At 38.1% G+C, this 19,234-nt stretch overlaps 1 protein-coding gene across 2 annotated transcripts in view; it reads right to left on the bottom strand.

The window, feature by feature from the left end:
* Nucleotides 1-3,525: 3,525 nt before the first annotated feature.
* The window catches only part of PLEKHB2 (pleckstrin homology domain containing B2), a 47,177-nt gene continuing 31,468 nt past the window's right edge, over nt 3,526-19,234 (bottom strand). For both annotated transcript variants that reach the window (XM_059166543.1, XM_059166542.1), the window contains 2 exons: nt 9,854-9,959; nt 3,526-5,416 (listed from right to left, as the gene is read on the bottom strand). In XM_059166543.1, coding sequence (XP_059022526.1) covers nt 5,280-5,416; nt 9,854-9,959 — 243 coding nt within the window. In that variant the 3' untranslated portion in view covers nt 3,526-5,279. The remainder of the gene's footprint in view (nt 5,417-9,853; nt 9,960-19,234) is intronic.

Below are 19,234 nucleotides of genomic sequence, written 5' to 3' on the forward strand. Positions count from 1 at the left end.
GTGTGGTTCCTGAATGACAGCCGGCAGCACAACTCTCCCCTTCCTATCCAAACCACAGGACTGGGACTTAGTGAAGTTTTTGGAACTCAACTCCTGAGATCTGAAGTGGCTCATCATAGCAGTCTCTGCATACAGTGAGGCTGACTCTTACTTCTAGGTCTTGGTGTGATCCAAGGTAAGAGCTTTGGAAAGTTATGCTCCAGGGAAGCTTGACATCCACTAGTTCCACATAGCTAGCAAGAACACAACCCCTTCAAGAGCCCCACACTGGGATGAGTAACTTTAGTACAATAACTTCATTATAGCATAATTGTTATCAACAGCAAAAAGCAAATGGGTACTGGACTAAATTAAAGGATAAATTAAATGAATAAGGAAGTTCTTTATTTGCTTATATGGAAATACCTCAGATCTGTTATGTGAAAAGAAAAAAAGAAAAATGAGTATAGAACAGCATACATCAGCAATTTTCAAGATATGATCCAAGGACCCCTGAGAGTGTCCCAGATCCTTTCAGGGTGTCTGCTAGGTCCTCCCTTTCCAACCACATGTCCATGTCCAGATTTCCTTCTATTCCTCAACTAAAAAGAAAAAAAAAAATTACAACAGACTGAATGCAAGCAGATAAGAGAATCCAGTATTTTCATTAAACAACATGCTAAAGAAATTTTTCCAAATGTAAAAACGATTTGCCTCACTGATTTTTGTTTTGAAAAATATTTTTTATAAATTCTAGGTTTAATATCTCACAATAGGTTTACCTTTTTAAGTTTCTGGATTTTATTTTATAATATGGTAAATTTTAATAAATATAAATCACATTTATAAAACTCTTTTGAGGGGGTGGGGTGCCTGGGTGGCTCAGTTGGTTAAAAATTGTCTGCCTTCATCTCAGGTTCTGATCTCCAGATCCTGGAATCAAGCCTCCCTCAGCCTTCCTGCTCAGCAGGGAGTCTGCTTCTCTCTCTCCTTCCTTTTGCCCCTCCCCACTTGCTCTCTTTCAAATAACAAAATGTTTTTAAAAAAATAAAAAAGCTCTTTGGGGGGCACCTGGGTGGCTCAGTCAGTTAAGTGTCTGTCTGCCTTTGGCTCAGGTCATGATCCTGGGGTCCTGGGATCAGACCCTCTCACCCCCATCAGGCTCCCTGCCAAATGAGAAGTCTGCTTCTGCCTCCTCTGCTCCTGCTCTCTCATTCATGCTCTCAAATAAATAAATTATTTTTTAAAAAATAAATAAAATAAAAAATAAAAAGCCCTTTGGAGGCCTCCACAAATTTAACAACGTAAAAGGATTCTGAGTCTAAAAAGTCTAAGTACCATGGGTATATACACCACCCTTTGTGTAAAAAGGAGAGAAAAATGTATTTGTATTAGCTTATATATGCATGTAGGATCTCATGAAGGATAAACCAGTAGTGGTAGTAGTTAAGCAAAGACGGGGGAGGAATTGGGCAGGTGGAAAACCCCTTAATGAATCTCATTTTTTTTTAAATTCTGGAGCTATGCATACGTATAGCCTATTAAAGGAGCTGGAGGCAGCAGGGTTCAGCCTGGCAGTAGATGGGGACAAAGTCAGGTTGAAAAGGGGGAAGGGCTACAGTCTGTGTATGGAGTGTCTACTCTACTCCATGTCCAGAAATTGTCTCTAGGCAAAATTCTGGATGATTCTTTTCTAAAGAGATGAAACCAAGAGATCCAGGGCTTCTGGTATGAGACTCCTCATCTTAAACTGTAACATGCAATCACATATCACCATTTAATCAAATTCTGCACTAGGTAAACAGAAAAACTAGCCCATAGGAAACCAAGGTAATTCAGGATCTAAAGAAAATGTACATTTCATTTATTTTAAAGATTTTTATTTATTTGACAGAGATCACAGGTACGCAGGCAGGCAGAGAGAGAGAGAGAGGAGGAAGCAGGCTCCCCGCTGAGCAGAGAGCCCGATGCGGGCCTCGATCCCAGGACCCTGAGATCATGGCCCAAGCCGAAGGCAGAGGTTTTAACCTACTGAGCCACCCAGGCGCCCCAAAAATATAATTTTTTAAAAACAACAAACACCACAAAATCATGCACTCAAAATACTGGAGAACTTACTGAACCCACACTGCCAAGTAGATCTGGTTGACGATTATGATACCATTAGTTTTCTACTTCTTCATGCCATCTATATGTTCATGTGGAAATTATACCTTATTTATATGCACATGGTAGAGAGAAAAAGAATGTGCTTTAGTATCAGATACAAACCCATTTCACTTACTATCTGTGTGCTCCTGAGGAAAGTATTTAACTGAGCCCCAGTTTCAATCAGGCTATGCTAGATGAAATCAGCCAGGATGAATCCAGTCTATCCTGGATGATACCTGCCTTACAGAGTCACTGTAAGAATTTAATGACTCATTGTTTTCTGATGTGGTAACACATTCCCCAGCACTTAGGGAATTCTCAGTAAGTGCCTTTCTTATTGCCCATGATGCAGTAGAAATAGCTAACAATGTGTTACTGTAAAATAATGTAAAAAAAAAAAAAAAGGACTGGTGGTTGCCAGAAGTCGGGGGAGGGTGGTGGGAGAAATGGGGTAAGCTGGGTTTTATTTTTTAGTTTAAATAATTTTTTTTTTAGTTTAAATAATTTTTTTTTAAGAAAAGAAGTTACAATAAAACATGCTTTATAGTTAATCATTTAATGAACTAACATTTTCACTTATAAACATACAATTTGCATATATAGGGAAAAGCAGGTTCTGTGGACTCAAGAGACTACGAAAGACAGGGAAGCAGTCAGAAAATAGATCAGTTCTGGGGGGAATAATGGAACTGCATTCCATGCCTGTGTCTATATAAACTTAGGAAGGAGAAAGAAAAATGAAACAGGATCATAACTGAGGTAGAAAATAAACTTGGGCCATTCATCTCAACCATAGAACATCTCCTTATGATCCAGGTCTTGGGGCCTGGACTGGCCTGTTTCAGGATGATCATCTGAAACACAGCCACTGGTCTCTCCCTTATCTTTACCAAGACCTGAAGTACACTCCAGGAATTAAAAGAAAAATCAGATTGGCAAATGTACAATGTCAGTGGCCAACTTCTTTCGGGTCCATTATATAGAAGTACATAATGAAAATGAAATGCTTACTAACACCTGAACAAGTTCCTTCTACCTCATCTAACTCATTGATTTAGGATTACCTAAATTGAAGTGATCATAAAATAAACCTCTTCAGAAGCTAGACCAGAGAAATGAAGTATCTCAGCCTATCTTTATAACTACTATGCATTTCATGTCAGCATCAAGTTACCAGCAACAGTGAATTTCCAGGCTCAACTATGTCTACCCAATCGGGTCCGCCAACAGTGTGCACAACATGTGCCCAAGTTTCAATTCACACCTCCCTTTCTGTCAGTGGGGGGACTCTGCTTCCTGGGCATTTCAGTGATATAACTCAGTAGTCTGTGTTTCCATGTAACACAGACTAGACTAACTCCATGTTCAAAATTAATACCCCAATGCAACATTAAAAACTGTTTAATATTTTATTAGTAAAGCATCCAGCTCTAGTAATGACTACAATCTCAACAAAGCCATTCTTACTATATAGGATGTAAAATCATAAAAGCAACATTTTTAACCATCAAAACCAGCATTGTCACACATCTGGCCATTTTCCACCATCCCAAATATCCAAAGAGGTGACAGTCAAGTGTACCTCCTTTCAGCTAGATACAGACTCTACAGTGGCAGTAGGTTCACCACAACTGTCCAGGAAAGGTCGCTTGGCAGATGGTTTCAAATGGAAATCTATTTAAGTCTGCTCAGAGATAGAATCAGTTGACCAATAAAACAAATGAGCTATGTATATAACTGGCCATAGAAAATAAAAATATTTTGTGTTACTAGGAGCATATTCTGTGGAAGCATGGCTACATGGAGTGCAAGGACAGGGACTATTACTGTGCTAAACTGCCTTGGTAGAAGTACATTTTTAAAGCATGCAGGACAGAAAAATGCACTAATTAGGCACTTTAAAAATTTACATAAATAACAGAAATGTAGGATTTGGGGTTTTGTGAGCTTTACACATAGCTGGGACTCAAAATTAAATGTTTAAGATTCTCTGAGTCAGGAATAAAAACAAAGCTGGCAACCTGGTCAGGTTGAAGAATATCATGACACCAAGTCATTCAAGTCCTTAGGCCTCATTTGCCATCTATAACCTGAGTCTTCCCCACAGCCAAGGTCCCAAGAGCTCTCACTATGCACCACAAGGGCTCCACGCACCCCAGTGCTTGGGGGACAGCCACAATGCCCCAGTCCTGCACAAAACAGGACACCTGCTCTTTAACAGCCTTTAGAAGGACAGAAAAGAGCATCCTCTGCACAGTGCAATCTCTGGAGGCCTGACACAGTTAACACTGTAACTATGGCTCTCATTCCACTTTCCTCACCATTCTTTTAATAGCACTTTCTTAACAGGTAGAAATATAAGCTATAAGTAGGCTGAGGTGGCAATAAAAATACTCAAAACAGACACTAAAAACATAATGTCTCTGAATAACAAACCTACCTCCACATACTTATAACTATTTTGCCTTCTTCAAGTTTTCAAGGATAAAGCCCTAAAACCTCAAGGCTCAAGTCAATTCCTAATGTGGGACATTTTCCAAGTATTACTACCAAGAAAACAAAGAATAAAATGAAGAATCATTTTAAAGGGGGGAAGGGGAGAGGGAGGGCTGCCCTTTCCCCATCATCCTGAGCAGTAACTGTACCCACATCATGGGAATACCAACCCCACTGCCTCAGCGAAGTTCCTGAGAACTTAGCAGTCCACAATTCCTGAAGTTACATGCAGCCAGTTCTGATCTGAGGCTTGAAAGTTTGATGTTAAACAGAAAGAAGCTGCAGTTCTCCTTGCCACATAACTCACTCATACACCATCAGACTAGTAACATAACACTAAAGTAAATTGTCCCTTAAGCATTACACCTAACTGAAAAGAAAATGCCCAAAACAAGTATGTTCAAATAAAGTATTCTGAGAGTTCTACAAGAAATTTCTGGAATGAGCCAGTAACCCAGAGTCCATGTTTTAGCTAAACAGAAGTCAGAAGTCTTCTCTACAGTAGATGGATTAGTTATAACTATGATGTCACCAGTTTCAAAAGAACTATTCTAACTATTATTAAAAACATTTATCACCAACAGAAACACCCTGCAAATTATAGTATTGAACATAGGGCATCAGAAGCTAGGCACATCCAGATCTGAAGGATTCTAGAAGACCCAGAACAGAGACCCTAAGGCCATGCCCGTGGCAGCTCCAGCCAGCATGCCCAGTGCCAGATCACTGTCGCTATCTCGATACCGCTCCCGAATGATGACTTGGTTGGTAGGCTGTTGTCCATAAAGTCCTAAAAAGGAAGTAAAAAAGTAGACATTGTGAGGAGCAGTTTAAGTCCAAGATTCCTTCAAAAAGACAGCATGTCCTGAAAATGGTAAACGCCACATCTCCCTGCATATGCATCCCTCCCTTATGGTGCTGTCTTCCTCTGGAGGTGTGTAGGGTGGCTGAGTGGGTACTCCCCAGCTCTCCTTCACCAAAGGCTCAGATGACAGTTTCTAAGACTACACTAAAAGGAAATTAAGACGCTCAACTTTCCAAGGTCCAAAGCCCCAACCACTTCAAACAGCAGGATCCTAATGAAGCTGTAAGTTCTAGGTTCCAATGTCCACTTCTGCCTTCCACATCATGCTCATTAGTATGACAGGTAGATGGGGGAACAGCATGGGAGATACACAGAGCCTACAGACAAGGTGAGAGCCAAGAATCTACACCTAAAGTTAAAAATGTAAAACCCATTTGAAAGCTAATGAGTTTCTTGATATTCATGTAAACCATTTTTAAATTAAACCTTAAATCTGCTAATATAATTCATTCTTCATTTTTAATCATGTCCTTACGGGGGAAAATACTTACATTAGAGGGAAAACTTTTAAAAAGCAAACTTTAAATACATTTAGTATTTAATTTGCGTGATTAAAATTTACAACTGGAAATGTATCACTGAACAAAGAGAACATCTTCTGTACTTCTGTACTTCACAACAGCTAATTAGCTTTAAAATTACTCAAATATAAATAACACTAATTTTTCTCCCTGACCCACTGTTTCCTTAACAATTCAGCCCTAGGGGAGCTAGACACTAATCCAACAGTAATGTATACATGGAGATGAAAACCAACAGCAGAATAAAGGCTTATCACTCTAAGCATTTACAGTACTACAAGCATTTACATGTACTGACTCACTTAATCCTCAAAACAACCTTGTGAATTGAGTTTATTATTATCCTAATTTTACCGATGGGCAAAAGTGAGGCACACGGGGCTTAAAGGCAGTAAAGGCTCACAAACCCAGGCACTTGAGCTATAAGTGTACACTCATAACCACTAATGCCTCAAAGAGATGGAGAAATATAGGAGAGAAAAAACCCAAAGCCACAGGGGTACAATGAGACCATTATAAACCTAGGGCTGATCAAGTATAGGTAACAGCACTGGAAGTCAACAGTCTTTTACATAATGTTTAAATCTCAAAACTGGTGAACCATAATATTTCCTTTCACAGTCTTATAGTTAAAAGTTTCCAATTAGGGAACTGTAACTATGAAATGTAGGATAGTAGAAACTAGGAAGCTGACTTAAATTAAAAGATCCCTTCGACCATCTAAATCTGCATTCCCCTCAGTAGGTCATACCAAGAGACACCTGTATCACATGACCAGGAGAGCCCTCTCCTGCAGCTTCTGCTCACCTCTGCTCCAAGGAGGGAACTCCTAATCCAAGTCAGTGGGGACATTTCTAAGTTGTAGTTATTGTAATTACCTAACTTAACTAAGATTTACATAAATGGTCAAAATGTGAATGTGAAACAGGCAGATATTGTTTCCCCACATAACTAAAGTAGATACTTTAGGGAAGACTAAATAAAGGCAGGTAACATTTACAAATTACTATCAAAGCAAGTAAATTATAGAAGAATCACAAAATCTGAACTTGTCGTTTGTACTTGCCAAGGGAAACTACAGTGCGATAACGTGTCATGAGTACAATCTTTGTAAGACAGAAAACCCCAAAGGAGCCAACTCAAAGCAAAGACCTAGAGCCTATATCAAAAGACAGCTGAACAACTGTCCACTAATGTGGGTAAATTACAACAGAACACTTACAGTATGTACACAGCACCCTTTGCACTTTTTAAATTGGCTGACTGACCACTAGCTCCAATCATATTACAGAGAATATCTTGGGGTACCTGACTGGCTCAGTCAGGAGAGCATGTGACTCTTGGTCTTGGGGTCTTAACTTCAAGTCCCATGTTGGGTGTGGAAATTAAAAGTAAAATCTTAAAAAAAAAAAAACGGGGGTGGGGTTGGGGGAGGGGGCAGAGAAGGCCTTTAACCTGCTCTATGCATGATGAGGATGATGCCTATGAACAACGGAAGGCAGTATGTCATGAAGATGGCAAAGGACTGAGGTATCTAGAAGAGCTGAGGAGCTCTTGTCTTCTTATCAGCACAATGCTACTGTGGGATGACCAGAAAACCAACTCGTCCCCTCCAGAGCAAGCACACCTGCGAGCTGGTCACAATGCTAATGCTGAATGACAACCTACTTAACTCTGCCCTTTGCAGCAAGTATCTTAAGGATGCCCACATGAGAGTGCTCTTTGTTTTCCTATGAAGCAAGTGAATAGCAAAGATAGAACTGATTTATATAAATCCCCTTCTCAAATACTTCCACAAAACTTTAGCTCTTCTGAACAGTAAGAAACAGCTGAGATTACCCCAGTCTGGAAGTCTGCAACTGAGTAAGAAAGAGGTTGGCTTTCATGACTTGGTTAGGGCTAGGGCTTAAAAACCCACCACCAACTCCAAGGTAAATGGGCAAAGAAATTAAATTTATAAACAATTATACGAAGTTTATCTTCACCAATCATCAGAGAAAAGTAAATTAAAGCAACTTGACAGTTCACTTTAGACCTAAGAAGGTTATCAAAACTTTCAGAGCTAACAACTATAGGAACTCTTTCAGGACAACTGAGAAACCAGTGTTTCATAAACTCCTAGTGGTATTGGAAACTCGCAAACTGTTCTGAGAATCAACTGGGTAACTGGTATCAAGATTTATTGTCATACTGTCAGATGAGATGATGTAAAGTCCAAATTTCCCTCAAAACAATCCAGAGATGGAGGTGAAACAAAGTTAGGCATGATGTGGTAACTGAAGCTGGTAATGGACAAATGACAGTTCATTAAAGTACTATCCCTACTTTTGCATGATTAAGAACTTTTATAAATATGGTATCAAAAGAAATATAAATGCCTATGCCCTCTGACATATGAACTTAATATATTCTAAATATAAATACATTCTAAATATAAATATAAATATATTCTAAAACAGATTTAACAGGAATGAAAAAGAAAATCACCAGATGTTGAAAGTAGTATCTATAATTGCAAACAGGAAAAAAAAGAAAGTAAACAGCCAATACTAGAAGATTCAAATAATGAATCACCCAATATGATAATATGCTGTCATTAAAATACTTATGGAGATTATGCAGCACTCTAGACAAAATATATAGAATTTTAAAATGAGAAAAAAATGCAAAAAATAATATAAGACTGCAAAGATGAAAAATTCATTCTATATGGGGAAGGTAATTCAAAAAACAGTTGTGCTAAGATCATAGGACCAACAAATACTTCATTTTTTAGCATCAGCATTTTATTCGTTTTCAATTTGACATGAAAAAGTCAAGCAAGAAGAATCCCTCATACTCGATGCTAGCTGAGTGAACTGCATCAGACTTCAGAAAGAGATGACCAGAGAAACTCTCATATTAGGCGCTAAAATATGAGAAACCAAAGTAACCACCAACAAGTAAAAGGACACTTTGACGTGGGGCTGGTGACTCCTGGGCAACTCTGTGGCATTAGCATCAGTAACCACTTACTTACCTTTCTGATAACAGAGTCTCCTTCCACTGCTTCTGTGTTAAGACATGGAACTAGGTTTGCTCACAACAACCTCAGATTTCCTGTATCTCTCTGAGCTCTGGGCTCTTGTTCTAGGCTATTTACCAGCTCATTGTCTTATATGTTGATCTGACATGCCATGTCTACTGCAACCTACCCCTTCCAGACTTCCCTTGCTCTCCCAGCATCTGAGTGACACTTGCTCTTCATTACATCAGTCACATGGCTCTCTGCCCCCTCGCCCGGCAGGCTCCAGCCTCACGGCCAGTATTCTCCAACACCTCTACCTTAGACCTCCCACTGTCAAAACTGCACACAGGACTTGATACTACCTACACAGGTTAGTTACTCATATCTACAATCTTTCTCAGTGAAAGGTGAAAAATGGAAAACGTGCATCAAAAGCCCAGAATAAATATAAGTACCTTCCAGGCCTTTACTTCACCTGCAAAAGGGAATATCACCTACTAGTGTTAATTTTTGAAGGATGTAACCAGAAGAGAAAAATAAGAGAAGTTATCACTTAAAACTGGCCTCTTAGTTTGGTTGCTCTTTAATACAAGTGAATACCAGTAACTACAAATTCTCTCCTTGGGAAAAAAACTAGATCCAATAGTGAAGTTTTTAAAAAGCGTATTCTAATTTTCTGAGGTAGTATAAAAATACATAATTTTTTTTACACACAGTAGCAGATCTATACCAGAAACATAGCTCACTTATCCTTAAACTGAGAAACAGAAATCCTTCAGGACTCATCTACCCATTAAACAGAGATATAAAAAGTAAAAGGTAGGCATGAGTTACCTGCATATGGATACTGGTAGGGTACAGCATAAGCCTGCCCGTTTGTAGCATAGGCAACTTGAGTTCCTGGAGGGTATGCACCACTGTATGGACCACAGCCATATGTCTGTTGAAAAGAAACAGGCCCATCATACTTTTGAAATTCAGCATCAATTTATAATAAAAATTCTCAGCAAAGTGGAGAGGGAATGTACCTCAACTTAATAAAGGCCATATATGACAAGCCCACAGCTGACATCATATTCAACAGTGAAAAGTTAAAAGCTTTCCTCTAAGATAAGGAACTTGACAATAAGTTAACCACTCTTACTACTTTTACTCAACATGATAATCAAAGTCCTAGCCAGAAAAAGAAATGAAAGGCAAATAAATTGAGAAGTAATAGTAATAGTAACTAAGAAGGAATAGTAAAATTGTATTTGCAGATGATATGATATTATACCTAGAAAACTCTAAGGAAAATTACCAAAAAAACTGTTAGAACTAAAAAAAGGAATTCAGTAAAGTTATAGAATACAAAATCAACATATACTAATCTTTTGTGTTCCCACACACTAATAACTATCAGAATGACAAATTAAGAAAACTATCCCATTTACAAATACATCAGAAACAAAAAACCTAGGAATAAATTTGACCCAAGAGAAAGACCTATACACGGATTCATAAGACACTGAAGGGAAGGGAAAAAAAAAAAAAAACCTGAAGGAAACACAAATAAATGAAAAATATTCTGTGCTCATGGACTGTAAGAATAGTTAAAATAGCCATACTATCCAGAACAATCTACAGGTTCAATGCAATCCCTATCAGAATTCCAATGGTATTTTACCCCCAGAAACAGAATGAAAATTCTACAGTTTGTATGGAACCACAAAAGACCCCAACAGGCAAAGCAATCCTAAGGGAAAAAACAACAAAGCAGGAGGCATCACATGCCCCAATTTCAAACTATAGGACAAGGCTACAGTAACCAAAACAGTATGATATTGGCATAAAAACACAGAGATCAATGGAACAGAAAAGAGAGGCCAGAAACAAACCCACACATATATGGTCAATTAATTTATGACAAATGAAACATGAATACGCTATGGGGAAAGGACAGTCTCTTCAATAAATGGTGTTTGAAAAACTGGACAGCCACATGTACAGACTGAAACTAAACCACTATCTTATATCATACACAAAATCAACTCAAGCGGATTAAAAGACTTGAACATAAGACCTGAAACCAAAAATCTCTAGTAGAAAAACATAGTAAGCCACCTGACATAGTTCTTAGCAATATTTTGGATTTGACACCAAAACAAAAATAAACAACTGGAACTGTAATAAACTAAAAAGTTTCTGGGGGCGCTTGGGTGGCTTAGTCAGTTAAATGTCCGACTCTTGATTTTGGCTCAGGTCATGATTCTCAGGGTCATGAGATCAAGCCCTTTGTCAGGCTCTGTACAGGGTGTGGAGCCTGCTTAAGATTCTCTCTCTCCCTCTCCGTGTCCCCCAAAATAAATAAATACATAATTAAAAAATAAAAACTTTCTTCACAGTAAAGGAAATGGTCAAGAAAATGAAAAGGCAACCTACTAAATGGAAGAAAATATTTGCAAACCACGTATCTGATAAGGGATTAATACACAAAGCATGCAAAAAAGAAATTTATACAATTCAATAACAAAAGTAAAACTAATTAAAAAATGGGCAGAGAATCTCAATGGACATTTTCCACAGACAGACGGCCAATAGACATATGTAAGAATGTCTAACATCACTCATCATAAGGGAAATGCAAATCAAAACCACAATGAGGAATCACCTTACATTTGTTAGATCTAGTATCAAAAAACAAATAACAAGTGTGGTGAGAATATGGAAAAAAGGAAACCCTGTGCACTGCTGGCAGAAATGTAAATTAGTGCAGCCACTATCGCCAACAGAATGTAGGTTCCTCAAATAATTAAAAATAGAACTATCATACGACCCAACAATTCCACTTTGGGGTATTTATTTAGAAGAAATATTCATTTAGAAGAAAATGAAAACCCTGACTCAAAAAGATATACAGTCATACCTCATTTTATTGTGCTTTGCTTTACTGCACTTTGCAGATACTGTGTTTTTACACATTGACAGATTTGTGGCAACCCTACATTGAGAAAGTCTACCAGCACCATTTTTCCAACAGCATTTGCTCACTTCATGTCTCTGTGTCACATTTTGTATAAGTACTGCGCGCTAACCGATTGCGCCACTGGAGCTCCTCTGTGTCACATTTTGTAAATTCTCACAAAATTTCAAACTTTTTCATTATTATTATGTTTGTTACAGTAATCTGTCATCATTGATATTTGATGTTACTATTATTTTGGGGTGCCACAAGCCACACCCATAAAATGGGCAAACTTAATAAGTCTTATACGTTCTGACTGCTCCACCAACTACTAGCTCTCTTTCCCTCTCAGGCCTTCCTATTTCCTGAGACACAACAATATTGAAATAAGGCCAATTAATAACCCTACACTGGGTTGGCTCAGTTAAGCAACCGTCTTTGATGCAGTTCATGATCCCAGGGTCCTGGGACCAAAACCCTGCATCAGGCTCCCTGCTAAGCAGGAAGCCTATTTCTCCTTCTTCCTCTGCTGCTCCCCTGCTTATTCGTTCTGTCAAATAAATAAATAGTAAAATCTTAAAAAGATAAATTAAAAAACCTACCATGGTCTCTAAGTGGTCAAGTGAAAGAAGAGTCAGTCGCATGTCTCTCTCTCTAAATCAGAACCTAGGAATGATTAAGCTTAGCGAGGAAGGCATGTAGAAAACCAAGACAGGCCAAAAACTGAGCCTCTTGTACCACGCAGTTAGTCAAGTTGTGAATGAAGAGGAAAAGTTTTTGAAGGAAATTAAAAGTGCTACTTGGGGGGTGCCTGGATGGCTCAGTTGGTTAGGCACCCAACTCTTACATCAGGACATGACCTCAGGGTCATGAGATAGAGCCCTACATTGGGCTCCATTCTTGGGGAGGGTGTATGTGCTATGGTGAGTGCTGTGAAGTGTGTAAACCTGGTGATTCACAGACCTGTACCCCTGGGGATAAAAATACATTATATGTTTATAAAAAATAAAATAAAAATTTTAAATTTTAAATTTTAAAAAAAGAAGGAAAAAAATAAATAAAATAAAAAGTTAATAGTTAATAACCTCCTAAAAAAGAAAAAAAAAAAGCCATATAGCTAATACAGAGAAAATCTGAGTAGTCTAGATAGAAAAATCAAACCAGTCCAACATTCCCTTAAGCCAAAACCTAATCCCAAGTAAGGCCCTAACTCACTTCAATTCTGTGAAGGCTAAGAGAGGTAAGGAAGCCATCCTAGCAGCAGAAGCCCCCATAGCAATTCCAGGAAGAAAATGAAGGACTAGGAATTTTGTGGGTGGGAAAACCCTAACGTCTGAAACCTCAGCAGGTGACTGGCAGTCTTCCAGCAGCACAGATCTATGAATGAGCATTGTGAGAAATAGGCAACAGACCCACCTTCACTGATTAAGTGAATGACTAGTATATTCTGGGAAATTTGGAGACAAAAGGCCCAACCTTCTTTACGAGCTCACAGGTTGGGGGGGTCAGCAGAGCAGCAGGAGAAGACAGATATGCTTACAGATAACTATCATTATTGTTGTCATGTGATAAGTATTATATGGCACAAGGGAGAACAGGATGCTGCTGTCAAACAAACAGCTGCATAGTTTAAACCTGTCATCTTATAAAAGCAGGACATGGGAGTTAAGCTTCTGGAAGACAGCAAAGATATAGATTTTCCCTATTCTTCCTAAGTACAACTGAAAACCCTGAACATAATATCTAAAACAAACATAAGGGGACTCTGAAAGATCGCAGACTGGCTAGGGACCTCAGAACCATAAGAAGGCCAGATGGTGAGCTCCCTGGGTTTCCTGTTTGCCTCCTATACCCTCAACTAGCTAAAGGAAAGAAAGGAACCAATAAATACAAACAAAAAGGCCCCCCCAAAAAGCTTGCTCTCTCTACCCAAAAAAACCTTGGGAGGAAAGGGGCAATCTGGCAAGAGAGACCATTTTTAGTCAGTAACTGCTCTACTCCAGTCCAACACTACAGAAGTAACTATGGCTCCACCCCAACTCCCACCAGCAAGGCCAAGTATAGAGAGTAAACCTCCATGTTTGGCAGGCTGTAATTAGGTACCACCTTCTGCATGCCCCATCCCAAGTTGTGTGAGAGAAGGCCAAGTAGGGAGCTAAGAATTTCATCCCTGCCAGAAGGAGAGCCAGAACTCCCACCTCTGTCCAGCACAAACCAGATGCCCCTCCCAGACCCACAGGATGAGACCAAGCAAGTACTCATCACAGTGGAAGCTAGTGGGAAGCAGTAGAGAGGACCCTTCCAATTCCCACATAGGCTGGTGTCAGCAGAGACCTGGAGGAGGGCCTAAATTCCCAACCCTCCTGACAAGGTGGTGACCGAGCTAACCAGGTGCCCCTCTAGAAAGGTTTTTAAAACAGCTATCATAAAAATATTTCAAGAAGCAATTATGAACATGTCTGAAAAACATTTTTTAAAAGTCTCCACAGGGGTGCCTGCATGGCTCAGCTGTTAAGCGGTTGGTTGCCTTTGGCTCAGGTCATGATCCCAGGGTCCTGTGATCAAGCCCCACATCAGGCTCCCTGAACATCCAGGAGCCTGCTTCTCCCTCTGCCCTTCCCCCCTGCCTGTGTTCCCTCTCTCACTGTGTCTCTGTCAAATAAATAAATAAAATCTTAAAAAAAAAAGTCTCCACAGAAACAGAAAATCTCAGGAAAAACAAAACAAAGATTTATACACATATTCATGTATTTTCAAGATTTAAAAAATAAAAATTTTAGAAAAAACTATATTAAAAAATACAATGAATAAGCTTAACAGCACAATAGAGATGACAGAGAAAAACAATCAGTAAGCAGGAGTATAAACTGGAGAGAAAATAGATTGATGAAAAGAAAATGAAAGAATCTGAGATATATGGGATATATGGGATCTAACAGTTTCAAAAGAGAGAGGGGATAGGACTAAAAAAATATTCCAGAAATGATGGCCTAAATTTTCCCAAATTTAGCAAGAACCATAAACCTATATACTCAATAAACTGAACCAAACAAAATAACCCCCCCCCAAAATCCATACCAAAACACATTATAATCAAACTTCTCAAAACTAAGGACAAAGATAGGTGCCTGGGTGGCTCAGTAGGTTAAGCAACTGCCTTCGGCCCAGGTCATTATCCCGGAGTCCCTGGATCGAGTCCCACATCCAGGTACCTGCTCAGTAGGGAGTCTGCTTCTCCCTCTGATCCCCCTCTCTCATGCTCTCTCTCTCACTCTCTCTCAAATAAATAAAATCTTTTTTAAAAAATCTAAGGACAAAGAAAGAAGCTAGAAATAAACAATGCACTACATACATGGGGAAAACAAAAAATTTAAATGACAGCAGATGTGTCCTCAGAAACCATGAAGGCCAAAGGAAACACCACACACCTGTCAAATGTTCAAAGACATAACAACTCAGAATTCTATACTAGTGAAAATATCCTTCAGAAATGAGAAGAAATCAAGACATTCTCAGATGAAGGAAAACTAAGAATTTGTTGCCAGCTAATCTGTCCTAAGGAATGGCAAAAGGAAGTTCACTAAACAAAAAGTAAACAATTAAAAAATGGAATCTTGAAATATCAAGAGATAAAATATAGTCAGAACAGAAGTATATCTTCACATCTTGACATTTCTTACAAGTCTGACAGCAGAAGCAAAATTTCTAATACCATCTAATGTGGTCCTCATATATAAAGGAAATGTGAACACTTAACTTTGAAAAATATATATTTATGAATAACACAATAACTAGAGCAACCACTAAAAAAAATACAAAGAGAGACAATCAAGAAACATTACAGATAAATCAAAATGCAATTTTTGAGGCATATGGGTGGCTCAGTTGGTTAAGTAAGCATCCAACTCTTGGTTTGGGCGCAGGTCATGATGTCAGGGTCATGCAATCAAGCCCCAGCTTTGCTCAGCTTTGCTCTCTGTAGCATCTGCTTTGGATTCCTTCTCTCCCTCTGCCCCTCCCCCACTCACACACTTTCTTCCCCTCTCTAAAATAAATAAATCTTTTTAAAAAATGCAGTTTTAGGGCGCCTGGGTGGCTCAGTGGGTTAAGCCGCTGCCTTCGGCTCGGGTCATGATCTCAGGGTCCTGGGATCGAGTCCCGCATCGGGCTCTCTGCTCGGCAGGGAGCCTGCTTCCTCCTCTCTCTGCCTGCCTCTCTGCCTGCTTGTGATCTCTCTCTGTCAAATAAATAAATAAAATCTTTAAAAAAAAAAATAAAAAAAAAACATTTAAAAAAAAAAATAAAAAAAATAAAAAATGCAGTTTTAAAACATGTTCAAATAACTCACAAAAAGCTTAAGAACATAGAGAAATTTAAAAAAAAATAACCAAATGAAAACAGAAAATAAAATGACATATTTAACCCTAACATATCAAAAATTACATTAAATGTAAATGGTCTAAATATGCTAACTATACAAACAGTAAAAAGTAACAAATGTGGCTATATCAATATCAGATAGAACAGACATCAGACAAAATTACCAGAAACAAAAAGAGACATTACATTATAATAGACTTAATCCACCAAGAAAATATAAACAACAGAGTTGCACATATAAGTTAGACAATTTAAGGAAAAGGACCAATTCCTCAAAAAGTACAAATATGAAATATGAAATAGAAAACACTATTAAGTATTTATTCCCACAACTATTAAGAAATTAGAATTTGTAATTAAAAATATCCCAAAAAGAAATCTTCTGGCTCAGACTGTTTCACTGGAGATTTTATGCATTCATTGATTGGAAAACTCAACATAATAAAGATGTCAATTCTCCCCCAATAAACTGGATACCTAAGTTCAAAACAATTTCCATCAAAACCTATCAAGACTTTGCTATAGATTTAGACACTTCATATGGAAAGGAATGTAACCAGAACAGTTAAGGGAATTCTGAAAAGGAAGAATAAAGTGGAGGATCAGTCTATCCAATCTCAAGACTTTTTATACAGCTACAGTAATCAAGTCTGTGTGGTGTTAGAGGAAGAAAAACACTTAGATCAATGGGACTGAGCAAAGAACTGAGAAACAGACAAACACAAATCTCTGATTTTTAACAGAGATACAAAAGCAATTCCAGGAAGGACTACAAGTCTTTTCAACGAATTATAGTGCAATAATCAGACATCCATATTTAAAAAATGAACCTTAACTTAACCTAACCTTAACTTAACCTAAAAAATCAACTCACAATGGAAAACACTTAAGTGGAAATCCTGGGACTATAAAACTTTCAGAAAATAGTATATGAGAAAACCTTAGAAAACCTGGTCTGGTAAAATGTCAAACATGACAACAAAACCATGAACCATAAAAATTGAGAAATTGGGACTGCATGAAAATTAAAATTGTGAAAGGTACTGTTAAGATGTCTACATGCTATTGAGCAAGTTAAAGACATGAGGTGACATTTTACTGAACAGGATATATGATGGCAAATAAGAACATAAAAAATGGCAACATTACCAACTATTAGGGAAACACAAATTAAGATCAGAATGAAATATCACTATACACCTATTAGAATGGCTAAAATTAAAAAAAAAAAAAACAATGACAACACTTACGCTGGGAAGGATGCAGAGAAACTGGATTACTTGTCAGTTAAATGGTAGAGTCATTCTGGAAAGTAGTTTGCTAGCTTTCTAAAAAACTAACCATATATTTACCATACAACAGATCAAGCAATTCCCCTTTGGAGCACTTTTTTCCAGAGAAATAAAACCTTATGTTTGTACAAAAACCTGTAAATGATGAGTCTTCACGGGGGTTTTATTGGTAACAGAACTCTGAAACAACCCCAACAGATAAATGCCCCTCAATACATTTTTAGTATATGTGCTGCCAAAGTGAGCACAATGCCCCTCAATACTTAACGGGGTACACGTGCAACAATCTGGATGGCTCTCAGGGGCACTGTACTAAGTGAAAAATACCAAAAAAAAAAAAAAAAAAAAAAAAAAGATCACATGCTGAATGACTCAATTTATGTAACACTGCAGAAACGACAAAATTATATAAGCAGAGAACAAATCAGTGGCTAACAGGAGTTAGGAAAGAGGAAGGAAGATGTGACTATGTAAGAGTGTAGAAGGAAGATTTTGTGAACAGCATCGTATGATGATTGAGGATCTGATTACACAAATCTATATATACAATAAAATGACACAAAACCAGGCATAATAAACACTGTGCCAATTTTAAATTCCTGGTTTTGATTTTATCTAACATGTAACAACTAGAGGGGACCTGGGTGAAGAATTCATGAGATCTCTACATATTATTTTTGCAACTTCCTATAAATCTATAATTATTCAAAATTAAAAGTAAAACAAAACAAAACAGAAGTACCTCCCACAAACAGAGACTTCTATATGTAGCAATGAATACTTGGCACTTCTATCTAGGAGATACTCCCAAGGTATTTGTTATGTGATTTTTTTTTTAAGGTTTTGTTTTTTCAAAATAAAAGAAGCTTTTTTTCCTGATTATAAAAAGAATTCAAGTATTTGAATTCTCATTTATTAATTAAGTATAAATCATAAATCATCAATATCATATTACCAAACTGTCATTAACATGAATCATTTTCTTTTTTTTTTTTTTAATATTTTATTTATTTATTTGACAGAGAGATCACAAGCAGGCAGAGAGGCAGGCAGAGAGAGAGAGGAGGAAGCAGGCTCCCTGCTGAGCAGATGCTGGACTCGATCCCAGGACCCTGAGATCACGACCTGAGCCGAAGGCAGAGGCTTTAACCCACTGAGCCACCCAGGTGCCCCAACATGAATCATTTTCAAGTCTATCTTTAAAACAAAATGTGAATATAAAGATTGTAAATTTTATGAAAGAAAACAATAATCTGGCTTTTTTCATTGTTTTTTTGTTTTTTTTTAAAGATTTTATTTATTTGCCAGAGAGAGAGAGAGAGCAAGGGAGTACACACAAGCAGGCAGAGACACAGGCAGAGGCAGCTTTAAAGATTTTATTTGCCAGAGAGAGAGAGAGAGCAAGAGAGTACACACAAGCAGGCAGAGACGCAGGCAGAGGCAGCGAGAGAAACAGGTTCCCTGCTGAGCAAGGAGCCCGATGTGGGACTCGATCCCAGGACCCTGGGATCATAACCTGAGCCAAAGGCAGCGGCTTAACCCACTGAGCCACCCAGGCGTCACAATAATCTGTTTTGTTTTTTTTTTAAGTTTAAAGAA

This window comes from Mustela lutreola, chromosome 3 (assembly GCF_030435805.1).
Source record: "Mustela lutreola isolate mMusLut2 chromosome 3, mMusLut2.pri, whole genome shotgun sequence".
NCBI classification, from domain to species: Eukaryota; Metazoa; Chordata; class Mammalia; order Carnivora; family Mustelidae; genus Mustela; species Mustela lutreola.